Below are 21,944 nucleotides of genomic sequence, written 5' to 3' on the forward strand. Positions count from 1 at the left end.
AGTAGATGGATCTTTATAGTTTCTGTAACTTTGAAGTTTGGGATTTGTGCAATATGGGCTTTGTGTTCTGAAAGGGTGTTGAACGGTAATTCTTCTTGTGGCTGATGGTTATGTCCTGTGTTAGATTTTTGGGTGAGGGGCTGCTTGCTCTAATCCTATCACTCTGGTTTTGTTAGCTGTCAAAATTGCTGTAAGGGATTTTGAAATATCCTGCCTTGAATGGACTTCTGCTGCCAGTATTTGCTTTGCTTATGAATGGAGCCATCTAGATACCTGGCTTCCTCTATCAATAAGCTCATTGTCTCCTTAAGTGTTGGCATCTGCTGAGGACTATTAAGAAAGACTGTGGGCTGCTTTCTGCCTCTAAGAACATGTTTTTCCGTGTCTCCTTTGGGGAAATATAATATTTTGCTTCTATTAATATTCTCCAAAATATTAGATTTTTCTAGAGGGAGGGAGAGAGACACAGAGGCAGAATCCAAGTCAACATAGGACTCCAGAAACCTCAGCCAAGCCCCCAGTCCCTTTTCTGTGACAAATAGAATGTGTTAAAAAGAAGATGTTTAATTACCTCGCTGGGGAATATAAACCAGAAAGGGGTTGGGGTTGGGGATAGTACTGTTTATGCAGCCTATAACTGTGTTGGATTTTTTGGCAGCTGCTGCACACGGCTGGCTCATATTTAAATGTTTGTCCACTAGGACTCCAAGATCCCTCTCACAGTTACTACTGTTGAGCAAGGTACCACCTATACTGTACCTGTGCACTTTGTTTGTCTTGCCTAAATGTAGAACCTTACTTTTTTCACCACTGAATTTCATTTTGTTAGATAGCGCCCAATGTTCAAGTTTGTCAAGACCCTTTTGTATCTCAAGCCTATACTCAAGTTACTTTTGGTTATTCAATAAAAGGTAGAGTTGCTTAAAGCAAGAAGGAAAAACAATGTTATTCTCAAACAATGGATTTATTTAATAATGTATTTCATTTTTACAATTCTATTAACAATCCTTTTTTACTTTTGGCTTGAGCCAGGTGACACATTTAGGGTAAATAGCACTTACATTTGCTATCTTGATAACAGATAGTATGTTTTATTTTTTTCTGTTTTCTGTGCATCTTCAATTTCTATGTATTGCATGGAATACATTTATTGGCATAAAATTGGAAAGGAAGTAACTATAATCCCTGAGACACTTTTAAAAGTAAAATCAGTAGTTCCACTGATGTAGATAGCTTACGTAAGTATAAAAAGACAGAAAAAATACTAGAATTTGTTTAAAAACAATAATCCTGTGAGCTTATATTGTTATTTGCTGAAGCCCTAAAATGGTTTATTGGATTATGATAATTATGTGTCAAAAGGGGGAAGGAAAAGAAAAAAGAAGGGAAAGATTACAGAATATCCCGAGTTATCGGCACCTACAGAATCATTGATTGCAACTAACATGAAACAAACAAGCATGATCCATAAATGGGATGGAGAGCTGTGACAGACATATAAAATCATGATTGACAGGCTTAGCTCTAAGGTACCTTTAATGCTGATACACCTGAACAAATGATGCTAATGCCTATAAATCTCCTACGACACATTTTTTTATCCAGACAAATAGAAATGATGATCAAGTTATTCCTTTATAGACTGATTGACTGATCAGGCTGGCATAAAACAATAAAGGAAGCTGAAGTAGCAAAAAGCTGAGGAATCTCTGCTTTAAAGGCTTTCAGAGATCACCACTTGGCAAATAGGGATTTTTGCAAGGTTTTGCCTATGATTCTCCCTTCTTTTAGGGGAGTGTCAGGCAGGCACCTTCGTACAAACAGAACCAGGGCCAAAGGGTCTCCCCAACCAAGGAAGCGTCTGAGAATGTATAGAGCAGAGCTGCGGTTCTGGCATCAAAGAAACTCACTTGTCCCCCTTCGCAGTTGAGAGAGACACGGATCCGCTTGGGCTCCACATCCAAGTACCGCTCAAAGTTTTCTAATGTAGAGAAGGCCCAGTAACTCCATTTGAATTTTCCAAACTTCCACCGCCTGGTCTGCTTATCAACATTTGTTAAGTTCAGTGTCTTGTTGGTAACCCCTATAACCCATCCTCCTTCATCTCCTACAATTACTTCCCAGAAATGTCTCCCTGTTGAGAACTTCTCACAGCCAACGACATAAGAATTTGAGACAATATATTTTCCTTCAAATGGCCTAATTCCTCTGACACTTTTTTGATATTTGGAGACATCAAAATAGTCAAGATTGGCTGTCCCTCGATCCAGAGTTACATTCACTGTAAGGTGAAAGGAAGGAAGGGGGGAAAATAAGAGCTTTAGCTTGAGGCCTAGTTTGTGCCTTCATCCCCAAGAGCTTCACCCTCTGGCCTCTTGTGTGAATGGAGTTCAGCCTCCAAACACCCCATCAAGGACAGAAAGACTCATTGTTTTTTTAAAAAACACCTAAGCCATTGCCTGGTCAAGAGTCCTCCAACTTTGGCAACTGTAAGACTTGTGGACTTCAACTCCCAGAATTCCCCTGATGGGGCTGCTAGTTTCCAGGTCCCCTCTGCTCCCTTTCCTCCAAGAACTCCCCCACTATGTTTTTCCCACCCTCTGTTAACTTCCGAGCTGTTTGGCACCCCTCTGGCCTTCTTGTTCCATTCACTTAGGTTACCTTCCCCATCTTCCAGTCTATCGGACTCCCCTTCAGTTACCACTAAGCTGCACCCCTTCAAGATCCATTCATTACCTGTACCGCTCTTGGCCCTTCTGTTCACTCTTCGTCTCTTGGCTCCACTGGTCAATTCCCCTGGTCTCTAGTCTCCCATGTGACCTCCCCTCTGCTGATTGCCCTCTAGCTCTGCCATGCTGGCTGGAGAACTCTGGGAACTGAAGTCCACCAACCTTACAGTGGCCAAAGGTTGGAGACTCCTGGCCAAGTCCTTCTGACCCTTCATAGTGCTCCACCTCTTCCAGCCTCCCTGCACAATTCTCTTTAGCTTCCACCTTGCAGATGAGATTAATGGGATTAGGAGTGAAGAGTGGTTGGCTTTGCCTTCACTGATTTGGTGAGACAGCCAAAGTTGAACAGGGACTCTACCTGGAGCATTAATTCAGAGGATCGGGCAGAACAAGAGGCTGCCATGTTTCAATTCTGAACTGACAGAATCCAGAGGGAACTTGGGGCACATGATGGGATATGAGGAAGCTCCGTCCTTTTCTCTGTGAGCATCAGGGTGTCACAGGCTTATACAAAAGGGGAGGATCTTGAAAGGGAAACCTCTGCTTTCACCAGTCTGATGGCCCACATGGAAGAGCCAATCCTGATGCTCCAATCTTCCTATTTCCTTGGACTCAGAGGACCTAATTTCTCTGCTCCCAAAGACCTCATCTCTCACCAACTTATAATCAGGCAGTAAAATCAAGAAGATGTTATTAGCTTGGTAGGAATTCAATATTCCTTTCAGTCCCAGGCCATATTTTCCATTTGTTCAGATATTTCATTCCACACCTGAAGATTTACTTCAGTTTTCTAGATGATGTGTAGAATGGAATGGAGAGGAGTAGGAGTAGAACAGAACAGAACAGAACAGAACAGCAGCTTTATTTGGCCAAGTGTGATCAGACACACAAGGATTTTGTCTACTCTGCATTAGCTCATGTTTTACATATAAATGGCAAGTAATTCTTCATAAATCATAAAATCATTAAAGTTTACTGCATCATCAAAGTCTTTAAGATACCTAATCCTATATTTTTCTTTTTTGTTCATCTATGATGTTTCTCTTAACGTTACTGGCATCAGAGCTTAAAAGAGCAAAAATTCAAATTCCTACAACTCATATTTACCTTTGTGTAGTTGAAGTCCACTTTCCAGAGTATCTGGAGAAGAAAAGGGAGGAATTCAGCATCTCATCACTGGAATTGGAGCAACAGAAGGGCCTCCCTTCAGATACCCTGGTTTGCTTTCCTTGGAGTCAAATCGGGAAATAAGGAACATGGAAAGCCACAAGCCAAAATGCCATTGTTGGCTATATATATTCCATCAGGTATAAATATATTCTACTATATATTCCGTATACAGGTAGTTCTCAACTATTTGTGTAGTGAAGTTACAGCGGCACTGACAAAACTGTTTTATGACTGGTTCTCACACTTACGACAATTGCAGCTTCCCCAGTCACATGATCAAAATTCGGGCCCTGGGAACCAGCTTGTATTTACCATGGTTGCAGCATCTCATGGTTCTGGGCATTGTCCTCCTCAACCTCCCTGGGGAGCTTCTGACAGGCAAAACCAATGCATGGAGCCAGATTCCTTTATCAACCAGGATTCACTTAACAATCGTGATTTTCTAAATAACAGTAGCAAAAACGTTTGCAAAATGGGGCACTGTTCACTTAACAACTGCCTTGCTTAGCAACTGAAATGTTCAGCTGAACTGAGGTCGTAAGTCAAAAACTATCTGTATGTAATCCATTATATATAGAATAAGTGGAAGCTGATTCTGCATCCCCTGTGATCAGTGCATGTAGATTCGGGATGCAAAGAATACAGGTAGTGTCAAGTTACAATCATAACTTCACCACTGATCCTGAAATCGATCCCTCTTTGATCCATGTGACACCAACTGAGAATCTCTCTTGGATGCTCAAAATGTCATCCAGCATAAAACCTCAGCGGCTGTTTATTACCTCTGAATTTTTTCATGGCACTTTTCAGAAACACAGTGAAATCACTGTAATCCCAGATTGTCCACTTTGGCTCTAGAAGTAAATCCTGTGGATTCTCATATGTTTCCTTAGCCTGGTACCTGGCAAGACAAAATAACAGAGTTGGGAGGGACCGTGTAGGTCATCTAGTCCAACCCCCTCTCCCCTGCCCAAGCAGGAGACTTCACACCCTTTCTGACAGATGACACTCCGGTCTCTTCTTGAAAGCTTCCAGTGATGAAGCTCCCACAACGTCCGAAGGAAAGCTGTCCCAGTGGTTCATTCTCCTCAGTCAGAAAAGTTCTCCTTATTTCCAGTTTGAATCTCTCCTTGATTAATTTCCATCCATTATTCCTTGTCTGTCCTTCAGGTGCTTTGGAAAACAGGTTGAACTCCTTCCTCTCTGTGACTGACCCTCAAATATTGGAACACTGCCATCCTGTCTCCCCTGCTCCTTCTCTTCCCTGGACCAGCCATGCCCAGTTCCTGTAACCCTTATCAACCTGCCAATAGAAGCTTTCTAAACCATCAGATGGTGCTTGAGTATTGGCTAGTGACAGGATCCAGTCTGTGTTGGTCACCAGAGGTTTTCTCTTCTGAGCTTTCGGACTCATGCTGGAGCCCATCTTCAGGGAACCTCTCTCTCCCCCCAGAATGTGTGCACTGGGCTGTTGTACGCTTTATATTTATGTGGTGCCTGGTTGTGTGTAGCTTCTAGTTGTTACATGGGGAGTTGATGGCCAACTATTAAGTCATTGATTGTTGTTTGCTTGTGTTGCCCCCTCCCGGATCCTAAGTACTTGGTAAGCTAGTGGTAAATCAGCACTCCTGTTGACTGATAAGAGCCCCCATTTCCCAGGCTTCAATCATTTCTCTGGCTGTCATTCAAATATGGGCACCATGATGACTCAGTGGATCCTGACTCCGAACTGCACTCATCCACCTTCATCAAGTTAAACGAGAGATCTAGTAGAAGCAACGAAGATTCAAGTTTGGGCTCCCTACTCTTCAAAATTCTTGTGAATATCTTTGCCAAAACAATGGATTGTATCTTACCAATGGACTGATGACCGGTGACTAATATGGGTGATGTATGTAATTAGACGATGGATATAACATTTAAACTGATCTTGATGGATTTTAGTTCTGCATTTAACACAATTCCTCCACGTAGACTAGTGTCTAACCGTAAGGACCTTGGGCTTTCTCATTCAATCTGCATTTGATTATGGATTTCCCATCTGGCCAGTCAGATTAGGCAATCACACCTCCTCCGCCCTAATTCTTAACACTGGTACACCACAGGGTTGTGTGTTTAGTTTACTCTATACTCTTTATGTACATGACTGCATTTCCACTCACGCCAGTAATACTATTATTACATTTGCAGATGATACAACAGTTGTGGGACTCATCTCGGGGGGGGGGGGGGAGATGAGTCTGCCTATTGAGATGAGATGGACCGGTTACTTTCATGGTGTGGAGACAATAATTTGGTCCTTAACACCAATAAGACCAAGGACCGTAGAGTGGACTACAGAAGGAATAGTTCAGACATCCAGGCCTTGGTTATCAATAGAGACCAAGTGGAACAAGTGGTCAGTTTTAGGTGCTTCGAAACTGGCATGCATTTATGATAGTTGCATTACTTGGAACAACTTATATCCTACAATGATATCTTGAAAACCATCAAACATCTTTCTCTTCTTGGGAAGGACTCAATAGGTGGATAAAATGGCCAAATTCAATCTAAACATCTGGCTGAGTGTGTGACAGACTATAAAAATTCACCATATCAAATACTGCTAATTATATTGTGTTATCTGAGGAAATATCTAAAAGGCCCTGAAATACAGTATGTTGTCTTTACATTCAAATACTGCTAAATACAAACGGCACTTTCCAAAATAGAAATACTGCTGGAGGAGCTGTTGATCTCGGAGACTATAAAGAAAAAGGTGGATTTACTTACTTCTTCAAGATGCCTCCAATGTCCTGAAAAATAAAGAGACAAAGCATTTCCTATACATAAAATTACATTCTTACATTCACATAATAAATGAGTGAAACATCTGGACAATCAGACACCAACAAACATATAAACTACTTTCATTTTTTCAATGAAAAAAATCCCATTGCTCTTTTCCCTCCAGATCTTCAACCTCTTTTGGAGAGGTATTGTTTTTACTCTTTTGCCTAAGAAAAATTATACCCCCATTGAATCCAACACAATTACAATATTGGAAAAACAAAATAGTGCATCAAAGGGATAAAAAAAATCCCCTGCATTTATGCTTCCAGAATGAAGGCACTTTGGGAAATCCAAGTGGTTATAATACTTTGTAGAAGGTCAATGGACCTAAATCATTCCGACGAGATGGTGAATAGGAAGATTACGTCTTGCTGGTCTCGGGGATATCGCAAAATCTCCAAAAGATGTAAGAAAAAGTCTTCAAGCCGGTAATAAAAATTCCAGTCTTTTGTCAAGACTGACAAAGTCGGGGCGGCCCCCGAACAGACTGATGTGGAAAGAGAAAGTGTTTCCAGCTGGTGAGAAACTTTTATTGTTTAAAAAAAATGGACTGCCTATAAAACCTAAAAACCAACTTAAATCAAAGAATAGAAGAACTTAGCTGCGAATTTAATCTTTGTAATGGTTCTGGACAGTGTTTATCTTACTTTTTAAATGTTATTTACATGGATTGAATCTAAGCAAACCTTTTTCAAATGGATGGATTAAGCTTTCTTCTTCTAACATTTCTTTGTGACTTTCTGCAAGCTACAGATTGATTGTTTTGACTTCGACATTGCAAGCTTTTACTGCCTGGCTGTTTGGCTTAAGATCTGATAAGATTTCACAGCTGTCCCTTTGAAGTTTGTTTTCGCTTACAGAGAACTTGTGAATGTATGTTTTAATCTTGCTGACCTTCTAAGAAAAAATATAACTGTGTATGTATATGGCGTCCACAGAGTTTTTGAATTTGCAAGGAATACTTTTAGAACTGCAAAAATTATTAAATACAGAGGAAAAAATTGAGAGAAAATTGGAATTTTTGGAGCATTTAACAATAAAATATGATGAAAAACTGAGGATGTTTTTCAAATACAAAATAAGAAGATTGAAATTCAAAAAACTGAAATGGAAGATGAATATAAAGAGATTAAACCTGTTAATATTCATGGCAATTGGTTTATTTCTGAAAAAAGAAAGAATGGAATATTGAAAGAAGAATTAAATGGAGAGAAAATTTATTTCCTAGGACAGGACATAGAAGAAGAAGAAAACATTAAAGAATTTATGGACTATGAAACAATGTTCCCTCTAATTTTTTTTCAGTGTGAGCGGAAAAGTATAGTGTTTGAGCGGTACATTTTCATGCCTGAGCACCTGAATTTTTTTCACAGATGTCACCTAAGACAACAACGAAATCAGTGTTATTTGAAACTCAATGTTATGTTTATTCAAGGGACCCGCTTAATTAAAAAGTGTTTTATAATATCAGTATGACTTATAATACAGCAGGTCTGCAGTATTAAAATACTTGTATAGGGGATCCCCGGGATCCCCCGAAGAGATCAAATCACAACCAGTATGCCACCTTCTTGGTATATTGTTTTTATTTTCATTGAGTTTTTAAAAATGAGCATTATTTCATCATTTTTTTCTTTATTTTTGATTGGTATCTGCAATTTGTGTTAATTCTGTTCATACATATAATATAAATGAAAAACCCAGCTCTTTTAAAAATCTTTTAAGTTCTTTGTGGTGAACTCTTTTAGAATTGGCCAACTAATATTTCTGTTCCCCCAACTAATGCCAGGCAGAGTTAACTGAAAAAGTAATTTTTCATGAAGGGACATTTTTCTAGTATTTATGAATAACAGTTCATATTTATATCTGCTAGGTTCAGCAGAGGATGACCAATTATTCTAAAGCTATTATTGTTGCTTGTATCTCCTAATTTCAGTATTTTTCTTGACACTCAGTATATCTTGCAACTATTTGCAAGAGGATGTTTGGAGGACTGGATCCACAAATGGCAGAAGACATTAGATTGTTCTGCTATTGGAAAGATACAGGTAGATAGATGGAAGAGTATAATTTAAAATTAGCTAAACTTAGTTAAATTTAGTGACAATAGGTATAGTTAAATAAAAATTGATAAAGATAGTAATGTATACCTACTGAGGCTAGACTTCCGGAGGCCAAACCCCCACCGTGGGGAGGAGGAACCGACCAGGTGGTTCCGCCCCAGGCGACTGATGGACCCTGTTAGGTTCCAGACGGAGCTTGGGGTCATTCCAGATGCTCTCGCCCACAGTTCGGCGGAGACTATTGCTGCGGCCTGGCACTCGGCGGCATCAGAGTCTCTGGACCGAATTGCGCCACTACGGCCCCTCCGGGTCAGCGGCTCGCGGAGGCCCCCTTGGTTCACCGAGGAGCTCCGCGAGATAAAGCGCCGGAGGAGACGCCTAGAGCACCTGTGGAGGTCCGATAGGTCCGTATCGAACCGAGCACTGTTGACAGCTTGCACCAAGGAGTATATTTGGGCATTGAGAACCGCCAAAAGATCACACATTGCCTCCTTGGTAGCGTCCGCCAAGTCCCGCCCAGCTGCCCTGTTCAGGATAACCCGCTCCCTCCTAAATAGGAGGGAGACGGGGAACCCCCTGCAGGGTAAGGCTGAGGAGTATGGTCAGTTCTTGGCGGACAAAGTTGCTCGGTTTCGATCGGAACTGGACTCCACCCCCGCAGATCCAGCCGAGACACAAGGGAATAACTTGGTAGACCATCTCTGGGTTGAGTTTCAGGATGTTGCCTCCGGGGATGTGGACAAGGCTATGCGAGCTGTGAGTTCCTCCACCTGCATACTGGACCCGTGTCCCTCTTGGCTGACTGCCAACAGCAGAGAGGTGACACGAGGCTGGATCCAGGCGGTTGTTACCGCCTCTCTTCGGGAGGGACACCTCCCCACCGCGCTTAAGGCGGCGGTGGTGAGGCCCCTCCTGAAGAAACCGTCCTTGGATCCAGCAGTTCTTAATAACTATCGTCCAGTCTCCAAACTCCCCTTTGTGGGGAAGGTTGTTGAGAAGGTGGTGGCCTTACAGCTTCAGCGTACCTTGGAGGAAGCTAACTATCTTGACCCCTTCCAGTCTGGCTTCAGGCCCGGTTACAGCACTGAAACCGCTTTGGTCGCATTGACCGATGATCTCTGGAGAGCCAGAGATGGAGGCTATGCGTCCATCCTGGTTCTCCTTGACCTCTCAGTGGCTTTCGATACCATCGACCATGGTATCCTTCTGCGATGACTGCGGGAGGTGGGGGTGGGCGGCACTGTTTTACAGTGGTTCTCCTCCTACCTCTCGGACAGGTCGCAGTCGGTGTTGGTGGGGAGGGAGAGATCGTCCCCAAGGCCCCTAACCTGTGGGGTGCCGCAGGGCTCGGTTCTGTCCCCCCTGCTATTTAACATATACATGAAACCGCTGGGCGAGATCATTCGGAGGCACGGGATTAAGTACCACCAATATGCGGACGATACGCAGTTGTATCTGTCCGCCCCGTGCCAACTCAATGAAGCGGTGGACGTGATGAACCGGGGCCTTGAGGCTGTTAAAGACTGGATGAGAGCTAACAAACTGGTGCTCAACCCGGAAAAGACCGAGTGGCTGTTGTGTTTTCCTCCCAAAAATTTGGCTAACGTTCCATCAATCAGGCTGGGGGGGCAAAATTTATACCCCTCAGACAGGGTCCGCAACTTGGGAGTCCTCCTGGATCCACAGCTGAGTTTTGACCACCATTTGTCGGCTGTGACCAGGGGGGCATTTGCCCAGGTTCGCCTGGTGTGCCAGTTGCGGCCCTACCTGAATCGGGAGGCTCTCACAACAGTCATTCGAGCCCTTGTGATCTCTAGGCTGGAATACTGCAATGTGCTCTACATGGGGCTGCCCTTGAAGAGCATCCGGCGACTTCAGCTAGTTCAGAACGCGGCCGCGCGAGTGATCATGGGCGCACCACGGTTCGCCCATATAACACCGATCCTCCGTGAGCTGCGCTGGCTACCTGTTGATCGTCGGGTGCACTTCAAGGTCTTACTTACCACCTATAAAGCGCTCCATGGTAGTGGATCTGGCTATCTGAGAGACCGCCTCCTGCCAATTACCTCCCTGCGTCCCATCAGATCGCACAGAGTAGGCCTCCTCCGAATTCCATCCGCCAGTCAGTGCCGACTGGCGACTACGCGGAGGAGAGCCTTCTCAGTTGCAGCTCCGACACTATGGAACAACCTCCCCGTGGAGATCCGTACCCTCACCACAGTCCAGGCCTTCCGCACAGCCCTCAAGATCTGGCTATCCCGTCAGGCCTGGGGATAGGATTATTCTCACCCCGCCCGAATGTTGAGTGAATGTTGTGTTTTTATGGTTAATTTCTTTTATTCACGTTTCTTTTTCTTTTAAGTTTTGTCTTGCACTCCCTTCCCCCCATTGTTGTAAGCCGCCCTGAGTCCCCTCAGGGAAAAGGGCGGCATATAAATGTTCAATAAAATCATAAATCATAAATCATACAATGCATAGTGTTATGATAAGTAATAATTGGATATGAATATTGAATGTTACCCGTGAAGGGAAGGTTAGAAATACTTTTGGACTATACATAAAGGTTATTAATAACAATAACTATAAAAAAGAACAAAAACTTACAAACAGCTAAGTTTTAATTATTAGGGGGGGAAATGTTATGATATAGGATATAGTTAAATAAAGAAAGGATAATGATAATAAATTATATACATGCTATGAGTATAATATAAGGAAATTGGATGTAAATGGTAAACAGGGATTTGGAAGGGAGGATTAGAAAATTTTGGTATTAAATATTATGGATGTTTAGCTAGAATAGGATATGAGGATTTAATGTTAATGGAGGATTTTATAAATAAGTAAATGAAAAGCAAGTATTAAATCTTAATATATTTTATGATGAAGGACGTTTAAATAATCATAGTCAAATAAAAGTGGAGGTATGATGATGGTAATATAATAAATATCTGAGTTAAGATATTAGAATTAATATGAATTATATTTGATGATAGTGGAAGAGATGCACAAAAGCCTTTTGTAACCAACTGATACACTTTCTACAGTATATAAAGAAGGAGGATTTGTATGTTTGTTTTGAAAATAAAAATATTTTTTTTAAAAAAAAGAGTATTCTGTGGGAGGCACTATAGCCATCTCCCAATACTTGAATGGCTGTCATAGAGAAAAGTGCATCAATTTAGTCTCCTTAGCACCTAAAGGCAGAACAAGAGGCACGGGGTGGAAGCTCATCACTGTGAGAATGATTAATCACTGGAACAGCTTCCCTCCCAGAGTTTTGACTTGTCCATCACTGGAGGCTTCCAATAACAGTTTGGACAACCATGTTTTCGGGATGGTATAAGAACTCCTGCCTTGGGCAGAAAAGACCTCTAAGGTCCCTTCCAGCCCTAGGATTCTATGATCTCCACTTCCTGCCTGACCTGTAAGAGTTTGTTGGCTGGTTGTTGAAGCTTTTCTTCTATCTCCTGGATGAGATGGTCAAGAGAGCAGAGTTCCTCCATTGGCCTGGCCAAACCCTCCGCCTTTCTTGCCATAATCTCCTTCTCCGTTTCTTCCATTCTAGTCAATAGAAGCTTCTCCTGTCCTTCTAACCAGAGTTGTAGCTCTCTGAATTCAGCCACTACATTTTCTTTCTCTTTTTTGATGAGATCCTGGAACAAGAAAGAAAAAAAGCAAAGGCAAATTTTTATTTTATAATAACAAAATGGATTCCTTGAAGAATCCAAGTGGGAGAATTTCTTAAGGAGAAAAAAAAACCTTTTTGATATTAAAAAACACAGGGAGGGGGGGAAGGTTTCTAAAAAGAAAGAAAAAAGGCTCCAGTTTAAATGATCCCTCATGAAAATTTTCTTGGCAATCAGGGATTTTCAAAAAGGGTACAGAAAAATATTTGACTTCACAATGTTTTCCACAAGATGAAATATGGTTTCCATTAATTTATTAAGCAAGCCAAACCCATTGCATAGAACACAACTCATGGGATAGGTGCACTTAAACCCAACTGTCACTCATTCAGGCAATGGGGACATATAAGTCCCCAGGTTTTAACACCGTCTTTATCTTGAATTTCCTTTAAGTCAGAACTTTTATTAAAAACAGACTGCCTGTTATTAAAGATGGCGGATGGGGTTCTCCTTCCTATTAGCTCAGAAGTTCCTCACCTTCTGATCAATACTTACAAGCATCTCCTGCACATTTTTTTCTGTGTCTCTTTTGTATGTAGCTATTTTTTCTTTCTGCTCCTTCTGAGCCTTCAGGCAATCCTCCACCTTTGTCTGAAGAGAAAATACAAGTTTTGAGTTTCTTTTCCACAAAGAATTACATCGGAGGGAAGACCCAGTTAGAAGATATATGTAACCGTCATAAATACATGGCCGTTGGCAAGTGTCCAAATTTTCATCCTGTGGCCACAGGGATGCTCCAATGACCATAACTGTGAAAAAGGGTTGTAAGTGGCTTTTTCCATTGCCGTTGTAACTTTGAACAATCACCAAATGAAAGGTTCTATGTCGAGGAATATTTGGAAGGGTGACATCTGGTGAAAAGATGGCCGACAGACAACACGCCTGGGGAAGGACACCCGAAGTGTTTCCCCCTGGACTGTAGCTCTTTCAGGTGCCAACAGAAGGAATCGACATTCTTATAGGACTCTCCTGGCTTAGGAAAAGTCCTAGAATTATTACCCCAAATCCTCTGATACAGCAAAGGTCTGTAAGTAGCTTCAGGAGCTGTGCTTCAAAGCAGCCCCTGTGCTGAAAGCTGAGGAACTGGGTGGTGGAAGAAGCAGCAATTTTGGAATTTATTTTTCAAAGGGACAGTGTTGTGACTTTCATTTCTCAATCATTTTTAAGGACTATTAATCTTTATTAAGCTAAAAGAGATTTTAAAAAAGAGCTATTAGAAAGTTTTGATTTTAGAAATGTTTATAAAGAAATGTTTAGTGCAGGGGTAGTCAACCTTTTTATACCTACCGCCCACTTTTTTATCTCTGTTAGTAGTAAAATTTTCTGACCGCCCACCGGTTCAACAGTAATGGTGATTTATAAAGTAGGGAAGGAACTTTACTTTATAAAATTTATAAAGCAGAGTTACAGCAAACCCCTTCCGCCCACAATGAAAGCTGGAACACCCACTAGTGGGCGGTAGGGACCAGGTTGACTACCACTGGTTTAGTGTTTTCAAATGGATGGAGGAAAAGTATTTTTCACTTTAAAGTTAGAGAATCTGAAAGAATACAGTGAATTTTGTTAATATAAATGGTGGTCGTTTATAAAGATTATTGAGTGCAACTAGAAATACATAGATCCACAGCAGGGAAGATAAAGTAGAAATGGTTAAATTGTTTTATTCAAAGAGGAGACTATATATAATTATATTTTTTTGTTTGGATATCACTTCTGGATTTTGTGATTGTGATGAAAAATATGATGATTATTATTATTGTTTTGCTGATTAGATTTATTGTAATAGAAATGACTAGGTTTAGGTTAGGTTAGGTTTATTTGGTTTGTATGCCGCCCTATTCCTGGAAGACTCAGGGCGGCTAACAATCGGAAGGGGAAGAGGTACAAAAAGAAACAAAAAGACAAACAATTTAAAAATACAGCAACAGTCATAACCTCGGATGGGGCTGGAAAATTCAACAGCCCCAGGCCTGCCGGAACAGCCAGGTCTTAGTTGTTTTGCAGAAAGCCGGAAGGATTGTAAAGGTCCAGATCTCAATGGGGAGATCATTCCAGAGGGCCGGAGCAGCTACAGAGAAGGCCCTCCCCCGGGGGGTTGCCAGCCGGCACTGGCCGGCAGATGGAATTCAGAGGATTGTGGGATCTAATAGGTCTTTGGGAGGTAATTGGCAGCAGGCAGTCTCTCAAGTACCCAGGTCCGATGCCATGTAGGGCTTTATAAGTAACGACTAGCACCTTGAAGCATGTCCGGAGACCAATGGGCAGCCAGTGCAGCTCGCGGAGGATAGGTGTGACGTGGGTGAAACGTGGTGCACCCACAATCGCTCGCGTGGCTGCATTCTGGAGCGCGTTACAGTAGTCCAGTCTTGAGGTCACAAGGGCGTGAGTGACTATTCGAAGGGCTTCCCGGTCCAGGTAGGGTCGCAATTGGTGCACCAGGCGAACCTGGGCAAAGGCTCCCCTGGTCACAGCCAACAAATGGTGTTCTAAAGTCAGCTGTGGGTCCAGGAGGACTCCCAAATTGCGAACCCTCTCTGAGGGGCGTATAATTTCACCCCCCAGACTGAGAGATGGAATAGGTAGCCAATCTTTGGGAGGGAGCATCAATAGCCACTCAGTCTTGTCGGGATTGAGTGCAAGCTTGTTCGTTCCCATTCAGACCCTGACAGCCTCCAGGCGCTGGCACATCACTTCTACCGCTTCACTGAGTTGGCACAGGGCGGACAGATACAGCTGTGTATCATCCGCATATTGGTGGTATTTAATCCCATGCCGGCGTATGATCTCACCCAGCGGCTTCATGTAGATGTTAAATAGGAGGGGGGACAGGACCGAACCCTGTGGCACCCCATAATTGAGGGTCAACCTCTGCCCTCCGACCAACACCGACTGCGACCTGTCCGAGAGGTAGGAGGAGAACCACCGAAGGACGGTGCCTCGCACTCCCACCTCCCGTAACCGTTGCAGAAGGATACCATGGTCGATGGTATCGAAGGCCGCTGAGAGGTCAAGGAGCACTAGGATAGAGGAGTGACCCCTATCCGTGGCTCTCCAGAGATCATCGATTCAGCGTGACCAAAGCAGTTTCCGTGCTGTAGCCAGGCCTGAAACCCGACTGAAAGGGATCCAGATAATCGGTTTCATCCAAAGACCGCCGGAGTTGAAAGGCCACCACTTTCTCAACAACCTTCCCCACGAAGGGGAGGTTGGAGACTGGACGATAGTTACTCAAGATGGCTGGGTCCAGAGAAGGCTTCTTCAGGAGGGGTCTCACCACCGCCTCCTTTAGGAGGGGCAGAAAGGATCCCTCCTGGAGAGAAGTGTTAACTATCATCTGGATCCAGCCACATTTCACTTCCCTGCTGGTCGAGACCCGCCAGGAGGGGCATGGGTCCAGTATACAGGTGGAGGCACTCACCGCTCCCATGGCCTTGTCCACTTCCTCAGGAGCGACAAGTTGAAACTCGCTCCATAAACTCCGCTCAAGACCTTCCCCCAGTACCTCGGCTGGCACCGTGCAATTGGAGTCCAGGTCTGTCCAAATTCGAGCGACTTTATCCGCTAGAAACTGAACAAATTCCTCAGCTCTACCTTGTAAAGGGTCATCCGCGTCCTTCCCTTTCAAGAGGGAGCGGGTTATTCTAAACAAGGCGGCTGGGCGCGATTCAGAGGACGCAATAAGAGCGGCAAAATGTGCACATTTCGCTGCCCGTATTGCCATGATATAGGCTCTCATCAGTGCTCGGTCTGACTCAGATTTACTGGCCCTCCAGCGGCACTCTAGACGTCTCTTTTGGCGCTTCATCTCCCGGAGTTCCTCGGTGAACCAAGGGGCCCTCCTGGATCCACTACCTCGGAGACCCCGCAAAGGCGCAATCCGGTTCAGAGCCCCCACTGCCACTATATTCCAAGCAGCGACTAAGGACACCACCGGACTGTGGACGAGAGCGTCAGATATTTCTCCAAGCGCTGTCTAAAATCCCATAGGGTCCATCAGGCGCCTGGGGCGGAACCACCTAATCGGTTCCTCCTCCCTACAGTGGGGGATTGGTTTCCGAAAGTCAAGCCTCAGTAGGAAGTGATCAGACCATGACAAGGGGCAAGATCTTAATACCCCTCAATTCAAGATCACGTCTCCACTGCTATGAGAAGAATACGAGGTCAAGTGTGTGACCTGCTGAGTGGGTCGAACCCCGGATTACTTGGGTCAAGTCCATGTCTGTCATGGAAGCCATGAACTCCTACGCCCCATCCGAGTGTTCACCGAGCGAAGGCAAGTTGAAGTCCCCCAGTACCATAAGCCTGGGGAACTCGACCACCAGCTCGGCTACTGACTCGAGGAGCGAGGGGAGGGCTGTTGCAACGCTGTTGGGAGGAAGGTACGTTAACAACAAGCCCATTTGACCCGCAAGGTCCAACTTCACCAACAAGGACTCACACCTGACAAGCTCCGGAGCAGGGATCCTATGAGGAACTAATGACCCTCGGATAATGATAGCCACTCCCCCATCCCTTTCCTGGGGTCGCGGTTAGGTGAAGCACCTGAAACCCTTCTGGGCACATTTCAATGAGGGGGACTCCTCCCTCCAGGCCCAGCCAGGTTTCAGTAATACATGCCAGGTCTGCCCCCTCGTCTAATATTAGGTCCCGGACGTGGGGAGCCTTGTGAACCACAGACCTGGCATTTAGCAACAACAGCCTGAGACCAGGGCCCTGACAACTCTTGCCATCTGGCCTTGGAGTGGAACTAATAGGGCAGGAAGGAGGGATCGCTGTGACGTAGTGGACCCTCCTTCCCCAGCAATGGCTAGCCCTAAAGTTCCCACCGTACCTGCCCCTCCCCGTCATGACCATAATGTTCCGGCCCACCCCCGTGTCCGTAGCCCCCATCCCCCCCGTAGCCACCGCTCTCTCCGGCCATTTAAATCAAGCATTCTAGGACTGGGGGTGGGCCTGGGCCCCCTAACTCTTTTGCAGAGCACTCAGTGGAGGAGGCGCCAGGTTGTAGTCCCAGTCCTTTCAAACATACACCTCCATTTACTCAAACAGTCCCCACTTAGCAGTTAAAAACACAAAATACAATAATAATAGGTTAATAAAAAGTGGGATCATTCACTCAGTCACACACATAACCCATGCACTCCCCATACAAGTTAAAAATTGTGCAACTGTGCAAAGTTCGTACAAGGCTTGTACTGATACAAGAGAGGAAGTCTTGATGTTCTTAATCTTTTCCTCTGCAAAGTCCAGCAGAGAGGGCATAGTCCAAAAGCCTGAAGTGATTGGAAAATTAATGTCGGTTGGAGGGGGGTGCAAGGCGAGCTCCCTGCCCACATCCCCTTCATCCCCTGCTTTCTCCTTCTGCAAAGATTAAGGCACAGAGTAGAATGCGGGTGTCAGCCTCTGCTTTGCTGTTGCTTCGGCTGCCATGAAACGGGGAGGGAGGGCATGGTATTTGGGAGGGGTTACTCATTGTGCTGGAGGAAGGTTCTGGAGTTCACCGGCTGTTCGGACTACGCATGCGTGGGAGTTTCCCGCCAGGACTAACGGCACCAACATTCCATCTTCGTGATGCCTTTTGAAGTTATCTCGCACCTGACACTTGGGAGAATTATGATTGGACTGTAACTGTGATGCCAGGGGGAGGGGAATGGGCTATTCTATATATCAATCGCTTTCGCACCTAAATATTCAGATTTCGCTTCGCTATGCCTTTAATCATTTTTAATTAGTAAAAGTACACTTGATTTCCACACATGGAGTCTCGTGGTCTTTCTTTCCTAATTATCTAATGGAGAGGTGCTGACACCAAGTTTACCCCCTCTGGCCCCATAAATGTTCCCTTCTTCTTATTTTTTTATGAGCATTTTCCCCTTTAACAAGCTGGTTGGATCAAATATAATTGTTTGGCAATCGGTCCCATGGATGTTTCTTTCTCCCCAGGATTGTTCAATATCTTTTCCTTTAGGAAGTGGGGGGTGGGGAAAACGATGGTCCAATTTGCAGACTTCAATTTCCAAAATTCCTGAGGCAGCTGTCTCGCGGATTCTAGGAGTTGAAGTCAATCAATCAATCAATCAACCAATCAGAATAGAGCTGGAAGGGGTTTTGGAGGTTTTCTAGTCTAGCCCCCTGTTCAAACAGAAGACCCCATACATACCATTTGAAACCCACAAGTCATAAAGGGGCCAAGGTTGTCCGTCTCTCCTTTAGCAGAATGTTTGGATCAATAATTGATTGGGAGGGGGGCATCCCGTGAATTTTGGCTTCTCCCCAATTTTCAAAAACTTTTTTTTCCTCTTTAACAAGATGTTGGGATCAATTGTAATGGATCCGGGTGCTGACAGCGGGGTAATAAACCGGAATCTCAGCAAGGCCGGAGGTAGATTCGAAAATCCCAGCTGACTCCAAAATGGTGGTCCGGAGGATGAAGGCAGGGGAGGGGATGGTCGGAAAGCAAAGTGGCCGTAGATAGCAGCGGCAACAACAGCAAGAGCCGAATTATTATATACTAATTATATACTAATGTGTAAAAGTAAAAATCTGAGGCTGGATTGTTATCTTGTACTGTGCTAAAAAGAGTTGGAAGTCAACACTTTCTTTCTTCCCTTGTACCTCAAGCTTTCTCCCCCCCCCTCTTCCCCCCCTTTATTTCCCATTTTTATTTTTATTTGTATTTTATACATTGATAGAACAATAAAAGCCATGAGGCAAAGGAATACTTGTAATGGCAGCAAAGTGAGCTGCCTGAGTCTCCTGGTTGCAGCCATCCCAGAAGCAACAAGTTAGGCACCCAGAAACCAAAATTTGGGCTGACATGGCTTTGGCCTAATCCAGCAGGAGAGTTTTGGGGGATCTGCACTCAAGACTTTGGAGGGGTCTATGATGATCCTCCCCTACAGCAAATGTAGAAAAGTGTCATCTGAAAGAATGCCCAGTAGTGTCTCCTTCTCCACCTGATCTCCAAACTGCAGCTGGTTAATCCTCTTGCTGAGATTTAAATTGGATCTTCCTTGTTTTTCCTTAGAAAAAGGGAGCTGGCAAAGGGAGCCTATTTCTCTCTACAGGCAACTTCCACTGCTAAGCAAGACAGTTAAGTGAAGTTTTGTCTCATTTTCCAACCTTTCTTCCCACTGTTGTTAAGTGAATCAGTGCAGTTGTTAAATTAGTCACCCAGCTGTTAAACGAATCTGGCTTCCCCATTGGCTTTGCTGATCAGAAGGTCACAAACGGACATGACAGTTGCCAAGCATCTGAATGCTGAACAGGGATGTCATCCTGCTTTTAAACAATTGCAGGCAGGGAGATAAGGGGTGGGATAAAGCAGGAAAAAGACTGCGAGGCCTGCCACTGGACGCCCCTCCGCAGCGATTCCTCCTGGCTGACTCCTACCTGGTATTCCGGGAAAGCCTCCTCCGCAGGGATCACCGAGTGGCCCTTGTGCTCTTTGCATCGGTCGCAGACCAGGCAGATGAGGGTCTGGTGGTCCTTACAAAAGAGCTTGAGGGGCTCCTGGTGCTTCGGGCAGAAATTCCCACCTTCCTCCTCCGGATGGCCGCCGAATCGCCCGGCTACTTCAGCCATCCGCGCCAGCTGCCTGTTGGGGAGGAGGCTGCAGGGGGTGAAGGTCTGCCTGCACTGGGGGCAGGAAGCCTCCGATTCCGACGACCCCCAACAGCGGGTCAGGCAGCCCCGGCAGAAGTTGTGGCCGCACCGCGGGATGAGCACAGGGTCCTTGAAGAAGTCCAGGCAAATGGGGCAGGTGGCTTCTTCCAGGAAATCCTGCATAGGGGGTTCGGCCGCCATCGCCGCCGCCTCCGCCGGGATAAGGAAAGAGGAAATTAAGTTTCTTTTCTTTTCCTGTAAATCAGGTGGCCGCCTGTGGACTCTGCCCAGTTGGGAAACCGAACTTAATTGTTGTTGCTCTTGCGATCCATCAGCTTCGCTGGCTTTTTAAAGGAAACAAAAAGTATTTTAAATAGAACAAGCAGGAAAGAAACTAACACTCACAGGACGGACCCCCGACCAATTCTTATTCAACCAACCAGCTCATTAAAGGGAAAATTGTTTTTAAAACTGGGGAGAAGCAAATATTCTTGGGACGGACGTCATTTAGAATAGAACAGAATAGAATTCTTTATTGGCCAAGTGTGATTGGACACACAAGGATTTTGTCTTTGGTGCAGATACTCTCAGTGTACACAAAAAGACATTCGTCAAGAATCGTAAGGTGCAGCACTTAATGATAGTCACAGGGTACAAATAAGCAATCAGGAAACAATATCAATATAAATCGTAAGGATACAAGGAACAAAGTTTCAGTCCTGCAGTCGTAAGTGGGAGGAGATGGGTGATAGGAACGATAGCAATAGTAACGCAGCCTTAGTGAAGGGTTTGACAGTGGTAAGGGAATTATTTCTTTACAGAGTGATGGCATTGGGGAAATAACTGTTCTTGTGTCTAGTTGTCAGTGTGCAGTGCTCTATAGCGTCATTTGAGTGTAGGAGTTGAAACAATTTATGTCCAGGATGTGAGGGGTCTGTAAATATTTTCACACGCCTCTTTTCCACCCGTGCAGTATACAGGTCCTCAGTGGAAGGCAGGTTGGCCATAATTGTTTTTCCTGCAGTTCTTGTGACTTGTGGACTTCAACTCCCAGAATTCCTGAGCCAGCATCACTGGATATATACAGATGATTGTAGTGTGATGAATAATTGTAACACATCTACAGTATGATTCCATTACTTATGGATTGATGACTTGAGGGGAATTGAATGGGTGGATAACATCTTATAGGGCTTTTGGGGTAGGCTTTCTAAGTCACAATGGGGTCCCCGAAGGGACATGGACACTCCCCCACCCCTCCTTTATCTTTCCTTTTCAGTGGTGGCACCTTGTTTATGGAATGCCCTCCCCAGAGATGGCACCCACACTGGCATTATTTTGGCACCAGGTGAATATTTTTCTATGTTGGAAGGAAGGAAGGAAACTTTGGAAGAAAAATCCATCTGGTTCAGTTCCAAGCTGGAAGAAAGACGCTGGAAATAACATGGAGGCTGATTGGAAAGAGAGTCCGTTTATTGATGAAGCAGAACCAGCAGCAGCATGTGGTTCTGGGACAGCTAACCAAATGGCTAAATGAGTAGATGGATCTTTATAGTTTCTGTAACTTTGAAGTTTGGGATTTGTGCAATATGGGCTTTGTGTTCTGAAAGGGTGTTGAACGGTAATTCTTCTTGTGGCTGATGGTTATGTCCTGTGTTAGATTTTTGGGTGAGGGGCTGCTTGCTCTAATCCTATCACTCTGGTTTTGTTAGCTGTTAAAATTGCTGTAAGGGATTTCAAAATATCCTGCCTTGAATGGACTTCTGCTGCCAGCATTTGCTTTGCTTATGAATGGAGCCATCTAGATACCTGGCTTCCTCTATCAATAAGCTAGTTATCTCCTTAAGTGCTGGTAT

The 21,944-nt window shown here is 44.4% G+C and overlaps 2 protein-coding genes across 2 annotated transcripts in view; both read right to left on the bottom strand.

Annotated features, from left to right (window-relative positions):
* Positions 1-956: 956 nt before the first annotated feature.
* Positions 957-20,312, bottom strand: LOC148047714 (E3 ubiquitin-protein ligase TRIM11-like). The gene is made up of 7 exons (XM_087711697.1): positions 19,876-20,312; positions 12,979-13,074; positions 12,220-12,450; positions 6,672-6,694; positions 4,682-4,800; positions 3,837-3,869; positions 957-2,281 (listed from the first exon to the last, which is right to left on the bottom strand). Exons 1-7 carry the CDS (start codon positions 20,287-20,289, stop codon positions 1,788-1,790), a joined length of 1,410 nt encoding a protein of 469 aa, XP_087567823.1. The 5' UTR covers positions 20,290-20,312; the 3' UTR covers positions 957-1,787.
* LOC148047715 (E3 ubiquitin-protein ligase TRIM11-like) overlaps positions 957-21,944 on the bottom strand; it is a 49,231-nt gene continuing 28,243 nt past the window's right edge. The window contains exon 8 of the mRNA XM_087711698.1: positions 957-1,550. The gene's annotated coding sequence lies outside the window, so the exon portion shown is untranslated. The remainder of the gene's footprint in view (positions 1,551-21,944) is intronic.

This window comes from Thamnophis sirtalis, unplaced genomic scaffold (assembly GCF_051295495.1).
Source record: "Thamnophis sirtalis isolate CommonGarterSnake01/CBP01778 unplaced genomic scaffold, rThaSir2_p1.2 scaffold_3, whole genome shotgun sequence".
Classification (NCBI taxonomy): Eukaryota; Metazoa; Chordata; class Lepidosauria; order Squamata; family Natricidae; genus Thamnophis; species Thamnophis sirtalis.